Source organism: Mustela putorius, unplaced genomic scaffold (genome assembly GCF_011764305.1).
Source record: "Mustela putorius furo isolate JIRA1106 unplaced genomic scaffold, ASM1176430v1.1 tig00003845_pilon_pilon_pilon, whole genome shotgun sequence".
Classification (NCBI taxonomy): domain Eukaryota; kingdom Metazoa; phylum Chordata; class Mammalia; order Carnivora; family Mustelidae; genus Mustela; species Mustela putorius.
Window position 1 is genome coordinate 54,881,328 of NW_025421998.1, and position 17,069 is coordinate 54,898,396.

Below are 17,069 nucleotides of genomic sequence, written 5' to 3' on the forward strand. Positions count from 1 at the left end.
AAAAAAGAGGAGGTGAGTTGTTGCTCATGTCCCAGCTAAAATGTAGTGTGACCTTACATGTACGCATTTTCATAGGCTTTAGCATACATCATCATATTAATGTTCACAGAAACCCAATGAGGTAGCTGCGATCATCATCTGCATGTTAGAAATAAAGACAATGAGGCTAGAAAAGCTTTAAAACCTGCTCAGAGACCACACAACTAGAAAGTAGTGGAGCTGGGAAACCATTCCAGGTCCAACCCCAAAAGCCCACCTGCAAAAAATTAAGGCGTTTTAAAATACTTCATGCTGCTTTGAAGGATTATTGACATGATTCACAAATAACTTACTGTAAGCAGATGCTTGTTTGTTACCCTTTTAGGTCTTAGTTCCTGACAGTTATTTTCCCTTTTAACATGCCCTTGTTTGACTAGAACAGTATCACATGTCCTGGAGAATGTCTCATATTCTGGATTTGACTAGCGGTTTCTTCATGGCATCATTTAAAGTTGTGCCTCCACTGTCTATACTTTCGGTGATTCAAAGTTATACTGAAATTGAAAGCAGCCAAATCTCTGTCATTTTTTAATTTTATTTTAAGGTAAGAATATTTCATCCGTGTTTCTGTTTATTTCCTTACTGCATCCAAACAGAGGCACAAATGCTTGGCCACTCCACTGTCAGTGAATCTAAGATTAACGAGTGGATTCAAAGTTTAATCCCTCCATTACACAGGGAATTTGGACCTTTAAATCCAAAATCATCACTGTCTATAAGGCTTTGGCACAACACCGCCAATATACTCAGTGTGTACAAATACAATGTTATACAAACTGACTCATCTCAAATAGAAAATAACAGATGGAGTTTATTCAAGTCTTCAAGTAAAAGAAAACATCCCAATAGCTCATTCTGCTCCTGACAAGCCCTCAGTCATTTTTTATTCAGTATTTCAAACATTTAAAGAAATGTAAGGGGCGCCTGGGTGCTCAGTGGGTTAAAACCATTGCCTTCGGCTCAGGTCACGGTCCCAGGGTCCTGGGATAGAGCCCCACACATCGGGCTCTCTGCTCAGCGGGGAGTCGGCTTCCCCCCTCTCTCTGCCTGCCTCTCTGCCTACTTGTGATCTCTGTCAAATAAATAAATAAAATCTTAAAAAAAAAAAAAAGACTAAAAAAATGAAGAAATTTAAGATCAAAGGTCAAGAGTTTCAGAGTCCAATCTTAAGCATCTTACAGTTCAGTATTAGTTATTTTTTTGAATCCTGCGCATACCTGCCCATCTGAAAACAGAGATAACGTCCCCAATTCCACTTTACTTCAAACGATTTGGGAGGAGGGTAAAATGAAATACGAAAGTTAAGAAAAAGTTGGACACAGCAAATATTTATTCTCATGAATTAAATTTTATCCAGAATGAGAAAGAATAAAGTAAATTAAAAGCTTGTGAAGCCGGGACGCCTGGGTGGCTCAGTTGGTTAAGTGGCTGCCTTCGGCTCAGGTCATGATCCCAGCATCCTGGGATTGAGTCCCGCATCTGGCTCCTTACTCAGCAGGGAGCCTGCTTCTCCCTCTGCCTGCCATTCTGTCTGCCTGTGCTCGCTCTCTCTACCCCTCTCTCTGACAAAAAAAAAAAACCTTAAAAAAGCTTGTGAAGCCACTGAAAGACAATAAAGTAAATGCTTCAGAAGCTAGTGCAATCCAAACTTGAAAAGATGCTATGAATTACTAGAGAACCGCCGCTTCCTGCAGCATCAGCATATCAATGCTAGCACTCCTGGAATTCACTTACTGAAAACTGGCTGCTACCATTTGACTATTTTACTGAAAGTTACATTACACAAGATTTAATTCTCAAACAAAAATCATGTTTAACATGGCCCATGTTAAAATAGGAGGATCAAAGAAATAAATCAATCAATAAAAATACAATAGGGGAACCAAATCAGTAACCTTGACTAGCACAGAACTTGATTTCAGCACCCATCCTCCAAGCTGGTGAATTTCCTAAACTGAAACAGGAAAATGCCTTACATTTAATCTTAAAAGTCACTGTCTTTCATCTACAAAAATATACTTTTTATACATCCTATAACTTGGAAAATATTTAGCATAAACCAAAGAAACAACTACTCCAGCAAAGATTAAACTCTTACACTGTTCTGAAAATAAATGTTCTCTAGAATATTATGAGCATAAATGATTTGTTACCAACTGGGACCTTGGGAGAATCACACCTCAGACCAACCTACCTTAATTTACCACCAAAGAAACCTTCAACCATACTTCGCATTTTGGTGAAGGTTTTGGGCTTAGTGACTGTCTCATCAAATGTCATTTCGGAAGACTAATGTGAAACACACCAAGCTAGCTACTCTTGATTTTTATATTAGAAAATATATAAAAGCTGAGCAGTTTTCCCTGTACCACCTCTCCAGGGTAGGTTTTAAGAATTTTCAGTTTCCATCATCAGGAAGATTCAACTTTTTTTTTTTTTTAATCTCTCAACCACTGGTGTCTCAAATTCTCACCATGACATCATTATTATGCTTTGGAAGTTACTGACAATGGCTATTCAATTGTGCTAAACGGTTTGTTTATACACAGTTGCTACAGTGCCACCATCTGAGCAAAAGAAAGCAGAGTTCACATTGTAAAATAAAGCATAAGTAGCAAGTATGTGTCTTTCAAAATGCTGCTAAGGAGGAAACTTTATATTTAAATATAACTGGTGAACTTATCAGAAAAATCTCAAACAAGATTTTGTTAGGATGGAACCAAATGAGGGAAATTACCTAAAGTACATCAAAGAGCAGATTTTTTAACAAAGATACTATATGACCCTGAAAAAAAAGACCATAGAAAGACAGACAATACATAAGAATTTTGTGTTCCAGAACAACCCAGAGTTGGGGAAAGGAGAGAAATGCTTGGAAAAACTAACAACAGTAAGCTTAAATACAGAAATCTTAACTTTAAATATGTAAATTCTTACCTCCCACTGTAAGTGAGGTGGGATATTCCGTATCTGAAGTTTCCGGATCCTGCAGAAGAATTAAAATGTTTTATAAAAGAAAAAAATATGAAAGCAAAAGACATTAATAGCCAACAAAGATTTTTTGAAGTTACTTAACATATAATCTTTTTATTAACTACATACAAACCAATGTATAATAAGAAAACGCAGCCCAAGGAGGAAAAAGGAGACCAAGCTGGTCACAGGATCACATTAAGACTATTTGGAGATCCAGCATCATTGGATTATTACAGTTTATTTTAAAAGCTATTAAGGGACACCTGGGTGGCTCAGTGAGTTAAACATCTGCCTTTGGCTCAGGTCATGATCCCAGGGTCCTGGGCTCAAGTCCCATATCAGTCTCCCTTGCTCAGCAGGGAGCCTTGCTTCTCTCACTCTGCCTTTCCCCCTACTTGTGCTCTTCCTCTCTCACTCAAATAAATAAATAAATAAATAAATAAAATCTTTAAAATATATATAATTAAAAGCCACTAAGATTAGTTTTTAAGGTTATTTTTTTAAAGTAATCTCCACAACCAATGTGGGGCTCAAACTTAAAACCCCAAGCTCAAGAGCTGCATGCTCTACTGAGCCAGCCAGTGTCCCTAAAATTGGCTTTTCAAAATTATAATATTTGAGGGGCGCCTGGGTGGCTCACTGGGTTAAAGCCTCTGCCTTCAGCTCAGGTCATGATCCCAGAGTCTTTGAGATTGAGGCCCACATCAGGCTCTCTACTCAGCAGGGAGCCTGCTTCCTCCTCTCTCTGACTGCCTCTCTGCCTATTTGTAATCTCTGTCTGTCAAATAAATAAATAAAATCTTTTAAAAAATTATAATATTTGATAAACACTTCACCTGGTGACTATATTCTAAATTCAAACCCTCAGGCCTCAAATTAAGCATACCAGGACACAAACAAATCCATACAATACTTGTTCTTAATCTGAGATCACAGCCAATGAGTCCATAGATAGATACAGGGAACCTAGATGGGGCAATAAAGATCACCTATTTATTTTCCACTATCCCCTAACTGAAAAAAAAAAATTTTTTTTTCCAAGATTTTATTTATTTGACAGAGAGAGACAGCCAGAGAGAGAACACAAGCAGGGGGAGAGAGAAAGACAGAGAGGAGAGAGAGAGAGAAGCAGGCTTCCCACTGAGTGGGGAGCCCCATGTGGTGCTCAATCCCAGGACCCTGGGACAATGACCTGTGCCCAAGGCAGAAGCCCAATGATTGAGCCACCCAGGCACCCCTTAACTGAAATTTAGTACCTCCTTTAATTGTGAATGTTGCATTAAACCACAGTAGAATCATACTACTTGTAATTTTGACATTAATATACATCAGATAGTTTCATATCACATTAACTTGCTGCAGATGTTTATCATCTACACCCATCGCTGAAGTTCAGATGTGTTGCCAGAACTTACTATGTAAAGCAGTACATATTTACTACAAGTTTTAACATTTTGTTAACTGTATTTCAAAATAAGTGATTTCCTTCATAATCCTATGTACTTGACGTTATGCATTGAAAAACATCCTATGAGGTCCGTAAGTTTCAGGATACCAAGTACAGAAAACATTAAAAATCCCTGACTAACCTTACTAACATTGTATCTTAACTAACTCAAATTAAGATAAAAATTTAAAACAGATAGTTTGAATTTTCTAATTAGTAGTTATATGAAAGATCTTTAATGAATGTATTTAGCTCGGTATTACTTACTGAGTACACCTAAACTGATAGTTTCTACAGTCATTATATAATGCTCAATTTCCCATAAAAGCCTTTAAAAATATACTCTACTGGGGCACCCGGGTGGCTCAGTAAGGCATCAGACTCTAGACATCAGCTCAGGTCTTGATATTGGGGTCATGAATTTGGGCCAGGAGTTGAGCTCCACACCCAAATTTAAACACTCTCTCTCTCCTCTAAGAGGTCTAATACACAAGTTACACAATTGCTGTATATTGCTTTAGCTAGCAGAAAAGTTGCTCAACATTGTGTAATATTTACCCTGCGTAACCAAGGAAGTAAGATTTACTACATACATGTAAATACACATACGCAAGTACTAAGTCTTTTTTTTTTTTTGTTTAAGATTTTATTTGAGAGACCAAGAGAGAGCAGAGCGACAGCGAGAGGGCAGAGTGAGAGCGAGAGCGCAAGTCCAAAAGGCAGAGCCAAAGAGCAAAGCAAGAAAGAGAGCAGAAGTGGGGCGGGGGGGGGGCACCCCCTGCCCCGCAAAGGGAGAGGGAGAAGCAGGCTCCCCAATGAGCGGGAAGCTCATGCGGGGCTCAATCCCAGGACCCTGAAATCAAGGACAAGATCCCAGGACCTGAGCCAAAGGCAGACCATTAACTGACTGAACCACTCAGGCATCCCTGCAAGTACTAAGTTTTATTCAAACACCCGTCAGTAAGAATCAGCAGCACAGTATTAAGAAACTAAGTATTCATGCCCACTCACTCTTTCCTGGGCATATATATCTATTATAGAAATTTCCCCAAAAACTAGACATTTAAGAGAATATACAGAGTTTAGGTCAACTAGCAGGTGATTATTCATATCACAAAAATAAATACCACTTCACAGGGCTCCCAAGAAATTCTTTAAATACAATACCATCTTTTGTACATTGGAAGTAATCCATTACCCATGTTCTCCCAACACATTCTTCAAAATGTACATCCAACGCCCATTTACTTATTGGAAGTTACTCCAAAATAATTATTTCCCTTGAATGGCTATCCAATTTCCATTATCTGATTCTCTCAAGTTTCATTTTAGACAAACATTGGGATTATTTTCATATAGTGTTTTCACATCTAGAGTTGTTCTTTCCCACGTACAGTAAAGTTATCTTAACCTCTGCAGTTTCTCCCCTGCTCCTAACCCCATGCTCCTTCCTCAACAGTCCAAAAGCCAAAAGGCTCAACACTAAAAGAAACCAAGCAAAGGCATGAATTCTGACCATCCAGCACATAAACACAAACTTTTGACCTGAGAAGTCCTTGAGAATATCCATCCCTCTGCTGCACTCACCGAGTTAGCCATGCACAACTAAAGCACTATATTACCTGCATGCTCCCTTCCACAGTATATCCACTGAAATTGAAGCAGTACAGAAAAGATCAGCCTAGATCCTGAGCAAGGATGACACACAAAATTCACGAAGCATTCCATATTTTTAAGAATTTGAGAGAGAGAAGAGAGAGAGAGAGCTTGTGTGCTCACGTGTGCCTAGGAGTGGGAAGGGGGGCAGAGGAAGAGAGAGAGTGCACAAGCACCTCCAGCAGACTCCCCACTGAGAGCGAGGATGATGTGGGGCTCAGCCTCACCACCCTGAATTCATGACCTGAGCAGAAATCAAGAGCTGGATGCTCAATCGACTGAGTGACCCAGGCACCCTGTATTCCATACTTTTATAAGTTTATTGTATATAAATTTTCCTTGGTTTTTTGTTTTTCGTGCTCAGTATTATGTTTTTAGATTTTCCCTAATAATACAATTAAATCCAGGGGTGCCTGGCTGGCTCAGGTGACAGACTGTGTGACTCTGCATCCCAAGGTCAGGAGTTTGAGCCCCACATTGTGTAGAGATTACTTTAATCTTTTTTTTTTAAAGATTTTATTTATTTATTTGACAGAGAGATCACAAATGGGGGGGGGGGCAGGCCCCTTCCTAGCTGAAAGCAAGATGCCAGGACCCTGAGATCATGACCTGAGCTGAAAGCAGAGGCTTAACCCACTCAGCCACCCAGAGGTCCCTAGAGATTACTTTAAACAAATAAATAAAACAAGTTTAAATTCTATTAAGAAAAAATGATAGAAGTAAATCAAGTTCATTCATATTTAAAAAAAGAAAAAAAGACTATTACCTGCTTTACTGATCTCCCATCCCAGCTTTTAAAATTAGGTTATATTTAGCTTTGATTCTAAATAGTTAAGAATCGAGAAAATCAATACGAACATATTTCTACCACATGATTATATAATTACTCAAATTCAGTTTAACTCTCAGCAAAGTGAGCTGGTGTTCTATTCCACCTAAAGTACACCTAAGTAACATCAGGATTACACACCGTAGCACAAAAACTAATTAATTAGGCCACCTCATTCTCTGTTGTGCTCAGAACCTGAACAGTGCTTGGCACCTAAGAAGCACGCCACTGAGAGTTACATTAAAATTTGTTACAATCTACACTTGGGGGAGAAAAACACAAGACTCACAGATCTGCCAATCAGAAACTACTAGCATTTCCAATGATTTTCCTACGGCTCTTAAGACTGAGAACAGCACCAGCATGTGTTCTCTCTAAACAGGAAAAGAAAGTATAAAACCATCATTGCTCCTCAGAGTGATTTACAGAAATTCCTTGGTATCAGATATCTATTCTATTTCCAACTTCTCAATAAATATCCTTGTACAACTGGTTTATTCCTATCAAGGTACTAAGAAGGAGAGCCTGGGTGGCTCAGTCAGTAGAGCTTCCTTCTTGTGATCTTGGCTTTGGGAGTTCAGGCCCCACCCTGGACATAGAGCTTACATTTAAAAACAAAACAAGGAGGACCTGGGTGGCTCAGTCCTTAAGCATCTGCCTTCAGCTGAGGTCAGGATCCCAAAGTCCTAGGATAGAGCCACAGATCAGGCTCCCTGCTCAGTGAGAGGTCTGCTTCTCCCTCTCCCATTCCCCCTGCTTGTGTTCCCTCTCTAGCTGTGTCTCTCTCTGTCCAATAAACTTTTTTAAAAATAAAATTAAAAATAACCAAAAAACACCCCCAAAAGATAGACATGTGTGGACTTGATCTCTCTTAGGTCTTCACTCTTTTTGCCATTTATTTGGTGGAAAGGTCACAAATCCTGCATCATTACTCATTGTGGATTTTATCCATAGTATCCTTTTTGTGTCATTTTCAATAAACTATGTACTATATTGAATTTGATATACATTTTATCTTTTGTAATATAAAAATATTACACATCTACCAATCTACCTACCCAAATAATTAGAGCAAGACAATCAAAGCTACCCATGCTTCTCTCCCACCCCAAATGCCTGCCTCCTGGAATGTACATCAATATTTGTAGCTCTTTCAAAATGAATCTTAAAGAGACTCTGGGTGGCTCAGTTGGTTGAGTTAAGCGGCTGCTTTCAGGTCATGGTACCAGGGTCCTGGGATCAGGCCCCACGCTGGGCTCCCTGCTCAGTAGGGAAGTCCATCAGTAACCCAAGACAGCCATATACTGCATTTGGTTGATTATGATTCTAGTCTCATAATCTACATGGTTTCCTTTTTTTTTTTCCCCCCTTGCAACTTACGGGGTGGGGGGTGCAAACCTGTCATTTGTCCTATAGTTCCTCACTGCCTGGATTTTGCTAATTATAGCCCTATGATGGTGTTTCATATTCTCCTCCATCCCCTCTGTAATTAGAGCTGAAGATTCCATTTGTGTGTGTGGTTTTTTTTTTAAGATTTTATTTATTTATTTGACAGAGAGAGAGATCGCAAGTAGACAGAGAGGCAGGCAGAGAGAGAGAGAGAGAAGCAGACTCCCTGCTGAGCAGAGAGCCCAATGCGGGACTCGATCCCAGGACCCTGAGATCATGACCTGAGCCGAAGGCAGCTGCTTAATCCACTGAGCCACCCAGGCACCCCTCCATTTGTTTTTTTTATTGCTGCTTGTTTGGGGGAGAGACAATAATATACCACAAGAGGTGTCTTATACTGGGGGTACGTGGCTGGCTCAGTCAGAGGAACATCCAACTCTTGAACTTGGGGTCCTGAGTTCAAGCCCCATGTTGGGAGTAAAGATTAAATAAATGAAACTTTTTTTAAAAAGGGGGGGGGGTGCCTGGGTGGCTCAGTTGGTTAGGCAACTGCCTTCGGCTCAGGTCATGATCCCAGGGTCCTAGGATCAAACCCCATGTCGGGCTCCTTGCTTGGCAAGGTGCCTGCTTCTCCCTCTCCCTCTGCCTGCTTGTGCTCTCTCTCACACTCTGTCAAATAAATAAATAAAATTAAAAAAAAAAAAAAAGGAAAGAAAGAGAAAGTGACTTGTGCTTCTAGGAAGAGATATCTGTCTCTAGCTATCCTCCTGTGATGTTGCAATCACCAACGATCACTGCCAAAATCCATTATTTCATTCAGGATTGAAAGTGGTTTTCTCATTTATGTCTTCTGTGACTTTATTCAGCTTGAGTTCTTCCATGAAGAACAACTTTCCCCTGTTGAATACCTGGATACTCTGAACAGAGTCAGTACAGTGAAGACAGGATAAATCCTCGATTCTTGCCCTTCTGCAGATGGCTTTGCGCTCTTTATCACATCCCCTCACTCACCTCTGATTGCATCCACAGCTGTAGTGGACAGACCCATGTACCATGAGGCTGCCCTGCCTCCCTCCACCCCGAGGCACACATCTTACACATCTCTGTTTTACCTCAGGGCTTTCTCCAAAGCCTCAGAAGAGTACAGGAGGAGTCTGGAAGCAACGGAGAGATGAAACCCTCAAGACAATCCAGTTTACAAGGGAAGGGAACTAAGCAGCAGATAAATGCCCATCTTCAGCTAGGAGGGATTCTATACATTCCTCTAAGGTCTGCCTTCCTTATGGCAATCTCAGTAAAGCACCTTTCGTTGGTTTTTCTTGACTTTCCATTACACTCTCCCCATTCCCTCACTCTTGCTTCCTGGAATCCTGTCCAAAATAAATCAGCTTCATGCAAATCTTCATCTCCATCTCTTCTCCCAGGAGTTCAAAGACATGGCTATTTCAAACTTTTCAGAATAATGAGTTGGTGCTCTGGCATTGTCCTAAGATAACCAAATGTTTATTTCTTTTCTGTATCATCATAAATTCACAGAGTCCTGGGTATTTGGAGTGTATCAATCCATTGCATTAATTCCTCCTGATGCTCAAATTGCCCCATCTTTGGCTAGTCATACTCACTCCGGCACCTTGTGACAAGACTCCAGTCATCTCTGACTGCGCCTCTGCTTTCTGTTATGGCATGATAATCCGGGTTCAACTGGTACATCTCCTAGTCCCTCTACAATCAGCTTTTTCTACATAAACCGCTAGTCCTTATTATTAGTCAGAAATAATACACAGAGACACAATCTAGTCACTAGAGTGCTCATTAAGTTGCTCATTGCTCTTAGGCCACAGCTGGAAAACAGGCATTTTGTTTCCAAGAGAAATAAACCATGTATTCTCGCAGATTATTTCCAATTCAAATTTCAGATTACTAGGTTGTTGCCAAGTGTCTTTCTTATTTGTGTCTTTACTTCACTGTAAAGTTTGATAGCAGCTAAGAATATAAACAAGGAAATGCTGTTACAGATGGAATGCTTGTGTCCCCCAAGCCTCCCCAAATTCCTACATTACAGCCCTAACCTCCAACATGACGGTATTACAAAGCTGGGCCTTTGGGAAAATACTCAGGCTTAGTTAGATGATGTCATGAGGATGAAGTCCCCAGAGGATTACTATCTTTTTTTTTTTTCTTGAAGAGTTTTTTTAGAGCAATCTCTATGCTGAACATGGGGCTCCAACTCACAGCCCCAAGATCAAGAGGTGCATACTCTACTAAGCCAGCCAGGCACCCCAGGATCACTATCTTTGTGAGAAGACAGACCACGGCTCTTTCACTGGTACATGCTGAGGTGAAGCCATGTGAGCCACGGCACCAAGGCAAGAAGGCATCTCTCCACAGGCCACGAAGAAAGGGCTCTTACACCAAGAACCGAAGCATCTGACTGCACTTTGATCTTGGACTTCCCAGCCTCCAGAAAGGTGCTTAAGAAATAAATGTCTGCTGTTTAAACTACCCTGTCTGTGGTACTTTGCGATAGCAGCCACACTGCCTAAGACAGTGTCTATCTCACTCAATCTTCACAGTCAGCACTTTATCGATTAGGAAACAAAGCCTAAGTTTAACCTGCCCAAATACTAACCGCTCAAGTGTAGCAGGATCAGTACCAATCCCCACACTTTCTGGCTCCAGAGACTACTCTCTTAACTACACTATATTCAATCACTGATTTCACTTATAATCCAACCAACAATGTAACCATATCGAATGATTTCAGAAAGATTAAAAGGATGTAATTTTTATTACATTCTCAAGGTCAAATATAGGCTAACCCTATGCAAAATCTTCACTTTATCCCACTGCTTTAACCAAACAATGATCATTACATATCAAGACTCAATACTGACATTAAATGGACAAAGTTACATATTATAACAAGGAAGACAGCAGTGCTAAAAACATAACTCAACTGCCTCAAGATAGCAGGACAACTGCATACACAGGCACCCAGGCATTTAGGAAGCCAGACATTTCACAGGTAAGTCCTAATGCAAGAAATAAAAATGTATTAAACTTGCAACATTCTGTCCAAATGACCTACAAATCCTGAATGTACATTTTGTTCATCTTACTTCCCCCAAAAGGCTCTGTTGCACTCCCTTCTTTCTACCAACACTTATACAAATTAAGGAATTCACTGATTTCTCACTTCATAGTAAGACTATGACAATCTAACAGGCTAACACCAGAAGGCGGGAAGAGAAAAACCAAGTGTACCTTGTAACAGGTTTCCCTCCGCCTTGTTTCTTTAGGCAACGAAGTGGGATACACGGTCCACGTTTGGACCAGTCATTTTCCAAAAAGAAGCCAAGCCTGTAGGTTTAGAGCAGTACAGTGTGGCCTCTTTGACCCACCACTTGGAGGCACTCTGTACCAACCGCACACTATCACTCCAGCTGGGCCAACCAATTCAACCCTAAAAGGAATTTGTTCAACCTGGCCAAATTTAATATTGCTAATTACTTATATTAATAATAGCATTCAGGGGCGCCTGGGTGGCTCAGTGGGTTAGGGCCTCTGCCTTCAGCTCAGGTCATGATCCCAGGATCCTGGCGGGGATCGAGCCCGCATCAGGCTCTCTGCTCAGCAGGGAGCCAGCTTCCTCCTCTCCCTCTGCCTGCTTCTCTGCCTACTTGTGATCTCTGTCAAATAAATAAATAAAATCTTTAAAAAAATAATAATAATAGCATTCAATGTGATATATATATATAATTTTATTTTATACAGTTATGAATTAAGATTTTTTTTAAAGAAGTAGACTTTTTAAAGGTCTATCTCAAGTTTTAAAGAGTTTAATACACATCGCAGGTTAAAAGTAGCAACCAGCATTAACCTTGCCTCATCACTGACTTGACAGTCTCTTACCAAAGCCTCTAACTCAAGGATTCTTTTTATTTGTTTTTATTAACATATAATGTATTATATGCCCCAGAGATACAGGTCTATGAAGGATTCTCTTATGTTTCCTCATATAAAGCTGTAGCATGCTCAAAGACCTAGCCTTAAATTTGTAAATAGAGAAAACTACGAAGCACCCAGAAACCCAAGTAAAAGGGACCATTACACACTCTGGCTGGAAGAATCACAGGTGGCTTTTGATTTGTTGGTTTTGTTTTACAAATAAAATAAAACTTCCTTATTGTTGAGGGGGAAATCAGCCTTATTTCCAACCTGAAGTATAGAACCCAAGATAAAGCAAGAGAAACCAGTTCTAAATTTCAACAGTTCTAACTAACTCTGTAACATCAGTGCTCTCTCCGCCAGATTTTACAGTCTAGCAGAAGAAACAGACATTTTAGGGCAGTCTTAAAGAAGTGTCAGTAAAAACAGAAAGGAGGGAGCAACATGAAAATTTAGGAGTAAATCAAGTAGAACTAAGAATCCGTTAAAGGGGTGCCTGCATGACTCAGTTAAAAAAGCCTGACTTTGATCCTGGGATCAAGTCCTGCACAGGGCTCTCTGCTTAGCAGGGAGTCTGCATCTCCCTATTTTGCTTCCCCCTAATTGTACTCTCATTTGCTCTGTCAGATAAATTGATGAAATGGGGCACCTGGGTGGCTGAGTCATTAAACATCTGCCTTCGGTTCAGGTCATGATCCCAGGATCCTGGGATGGAGCCCCGCATCGGGCCCTCTGCTCAGCGGGAAACCTGCTTCTCCCTCTCCCACTCCCACTGCTTGTGTTCCCTCTCTCTTGCTGTGTCTCTCTCTGTCAAATAAATAAAAAAGTATCTTTTAAAAAAAAATTTAATGAAAACAAAAATTTTTAAAAATTAATGAAATCTTTAAAAACAACTTAAAAACTGAATCCCATTTTTTGGATTGACAAGGGTCACAAGTACTGTTTTTGTTTTTTTTTTTTTTTAAAGGTTTTATTTATTTGACAGAGATCACAAGTAGGCAAAGAGGCAGGCAGAGAGAGAGAGAGAGGGAGAGAGAGAGAGAGAGAGAGAGGAGGAAGCAGGCTCCCTGCAGAGCAGAGAGCCCGATGGGGGACTCGATCCCAGGACCCTGAGATCATGACCTGAGCCAAAGGCAGCGGCTTAACTCACTGAGCCACCCAGGCGCCCCACAAGTACTGTTTAAAAAAAAAAAAAAAAAAAAAACAGGGCGCCTGGGTGGCTCAGTGGGTTAAGCCGCTGCCTTCGGCTCAGGTCATGATCTCAGGGTCCTGGGATCGAGTCCCCCATCGGGCTCTCTGCTCTGCAGGGAGCCTGCTTCCTCCTCTCTCTCTGCCTACTTGTGATCTCTGTCAAATAAATAAAATCTTTTAAAAACAAAACAAAAACAACGGGCGCCTGGGTGGCTCAGTGAGTTAAGCCCCTGCTTTAGGCTCAGGTCATGGTCTCAGGGTCCTGAGATGGAACTTAGGCTCAGGTCATGGTCTCAGGGTCCTGAGCTCGAGCCCCACATCGGGCTCTCTGCTCAGCATGGAGCCTGCGTCCTCCTCTCTCTCTCTGCCTGCCTCTCTGCCTACTTGTGATCTCTGTCTGTCAAATAAATAAATAAAATCTTTTTAAAATAAATAAATAAAAATAAAATAAAATGAGAATTTCGGAGTCCCAGTGCAGACCTCCTAAATCAGAATCTCTCTGAGGTGGGCTGGAGAAATATGGTTTCACACACACTTAAGTCTGGGGACCACTAATGTCTATTTTACAGGTCAAGTCCCGTGAGGGCTAAATTATTTCTATCTTATTCACTATTGTATAAACAAGTGCTTAGCAAATTGCCTGGCTCATAATGAGCAATTTAAGCTATATTGTTTAAATAAGGAATAAATGAATAAAAGTCACAAGTGAAAATCTTAAGCGTTTTCTTTCGTCATCTCCTAACTCCCAGATTCCCATGGGAACCACATCGTGTTGCAGTCCCCTTAAATAAAACAAGTGTACTTATGTTTTAAAGTTGCACACCCTATCTTCATCTATGTATTATAGTCTCACAGCCATAACTGTATGGATGAAAACTTGACCAAAGCCAAGGGTATAGGCTGGTAGAGTCCAAGAAAGGCTAAATGTTTTTCTGTGTGCTGTTCCTATTACTAATGTTTGCTAGCTAGATACACTCCTACCTCTCTTGTAGGAGACAATGTCCCATCAATGAAGGAATATAGTCAAAATCCTTACACTTCCTTAGGATAAAGTGCAAGGCAATACAACAGAACAGTGTTTGCTGTTGTTGTTTTCTTAAGATTTTATTTATTTCCTGGACAGAGAGACACACAGAGAGAGACAACACAAGCAGGAGAAGAGGGAGAGGGAGAAGCAGGCTTCCCGCCAAACAGGGGGCCAGATGCAGAACTCGATCCCAGGACCCTGAGATCATGACTTGTGCTGAAGGCAGATGCTTAACGATGGAGCCCCCAGAACAGTGTTCTAAAATGGTTGACTTAATAGGGCACAAATTCCTGAGTAAAGATTTCTGTAGTCTTCAATCTGAATCTGAAACTTAACTTTAAACAAAAAAGTCACCGCCAGTATTTCAACCAGCCACAGAAACACACGCAGTTGAACATTAGGGAGTTACTATTTAAATAAAAAGCTCACTACCTGGAAAACTCAAAAGTACAGCATTAACACAATATACCAAATTACACATATCTTCCTTGAAAATTAAGGAGATCATAAGGAAATACTCAGATACAAAATGTCTAATATGTTTGAGTCACACTGAAAATTAAACATTCCCCCCAACAAAAAGCAAATTACTCATTCCCATACTTTTCCAGTTAATTTTATAAATACCGATACATTTTTTCCAGCAAGACTCATTTTTAAAAAGTGATTTTAAAAGCTGTCTGAATTAAAACAATTCTGTCCAATGGAATAACCACTAGCTGCATGAGGCTGGAAATGTGGCCAGTCCAGTCTGAATTGATTTGTTCTGGGAGTATTAAAATTTAACAGATATTGAAGACTTCATGCCAAAAAAGTATAAAATCTCTCAAATGGGGTGCCGGGATGGCTCAGTTAGTTAAGTGTCCACTTGATTTCAGCTCAGGTCATGATCCTGGAGTCATGGGATCAAGCCCTATATCAGGGTCTGTGCTCAGGGCGGAGTCTGTCACTTTCCCTCTGCTCCTCCCCCTTCTTGTGTTCACTCTAAAATAAACACAATCTTAAAAAAAAAGATTTCTCAACAACTTAATACTGATCACAAGTTAAAAGATTAAAATTTTAGATATATTGAATTGTATAAAGTACTACTATTACTTTTATCTGTTACTTTTTATTTCCTACTGTGGCTACTAGAAAAGTTAACATTGCATACATATACAGGTCACATCTTCCAGCTGGACAGAGAGAGCTGTTTAAAACCTGACATTCAAAGACAAAACTAACTAATCAAATTTTATTTGCTTTCAATGGAATTTTAAAATCAAGGAAAAAAGCTTCGTAGGAAATAATTATTCTCCCTTAAAATTCACCATCACTAAGAAAATTATAATTGTACCTCCAAGAAGAAGTATTTTAAAGTGACTAAATTACTTTTTTAAGTACACTCTATCCTCAATGTGGAACACGAAATCAAGACCCCAGATGAAGAAGCCACATGGATCCACTGACTAAGCCAAGGTGACTAAATTTTTAGAAGTGCTCTGTTTTGAATATAGGGGTATCTCTACATTAATTTTTTTTTTAAAGATTTATTTGACAGAGAGAGAGACCACAAGTAGGCAGAGAGGCAGGCAGAGAGAGGAAGGGAAGCAGGCTCCCTACTGAGCAGAGAGTCCGATGCGGGGCTCAATCCCAGGACCCGGGGATCATGACCTGAGCCAAAGGCAGAGGCTTAACCCACTGAGCCACCCAGGCACCCCTACATTAATGCTTTTTTTTTTTTAAGATTTTTATTTATTTATTTGACAGACAAAGATCACAAGTAGGCAGAGAGAGATGAAGGGAAGCAGGCTCCCCACTGAGCAGAGAACCCGATTTGGGGTTCAATCCTGGGATCAGGACCCGAGCCAAAGGCAGGAGCTTAACCCACTGAGCCACCCAGGTGCCCCACATTAATGCTTTTTAAGCTACTACTAACTAGATGTGGTTCTTACCTAAAGACAATCCAAAATTCATGGAGTTTGGTTTTGTTGTTGGGGGAAGGGGGTTGTTTTATTTTTATTTTTTAAGTGGAAAGGTTGATATTTACCATTAAGTTCTATCACAACTCATGAACTCTAGAAACTACAATTATCCCACTGAAAGTCTGAAGAAAGAAAAGTATAGATGCCTTGTTTCTAAGAAGTAGAGTTATACAATCCACGTGGGTTGTATATGATTTATGGTTCTATCTTAGGGAAAAGCAAGAGTTGGGTTGCCTAGGTACAAGGTATGTTAGACCAAGATGTTTGAACCAAACTTATCTACCTTCTTTGTTTTCTTGATACATAAGAATTCTTAAAGACATAATTACTACTTTTTAAAATTTATTTGAGACGGAGAGAGACAGAGGGTGTGACTTGGAGGAGAGTCAGTGGGAGAGGGAGAGGAATAGAAGCAGATTCCTGGCTGATCATGATTTGAACTGAAGTCGAGTCAGACAGTTAATTGACTCAGTCAACCCAGGCACCCCAGGAAGTCTTGACTTATGTGAAACTGAGAATTTTCATACTGATTGTCTTGTGAGCAATTAACAGTTGTTTGCTTATTTTATTTGCTTGTTTATATAAAATGTTAAAATTGGATTA

The 17,069-nt window shown here is 40.1% G+C and overlaps 1 protein-coding gene and 1 non-coding gene across 5 annotated transcripts in view; one reads left to right on the forward strand and one right to left on the reverse strand.

Annotated features, from left to right (window-relative positions):
* IGF2BP3 (insulin like growth factor 2 mRNA binding protein 3) overlaps positions 1-17,069 on the reverse strand; it is a 147,488-nt gene that overhangs the window by 99,270 nt on the left and 31,149 nt on the right. For all 4 annotated transcript variants that reach the window (XM_004743337.3, XM_004743336.3, XM_004743338.3 and 1 more), the window contains exon 3: positions 2,977-3,025. In XM_004743337.3, coding sequence (XP_004743394.1) covers positions 2,977-3,025 — 49 coding nt within the window. The remainder of the gene's footprint in view (positions 1-2,976; positions 3,026-17,069) is intronic.
* LOC123387090 lies at positions 6,089-6,196 on the forward strand. The gene has a single exon (XR_006601452.1). It is a non-coding gene; the product is annotated as a U6 spliceosomal RNA (small nuclear RNA).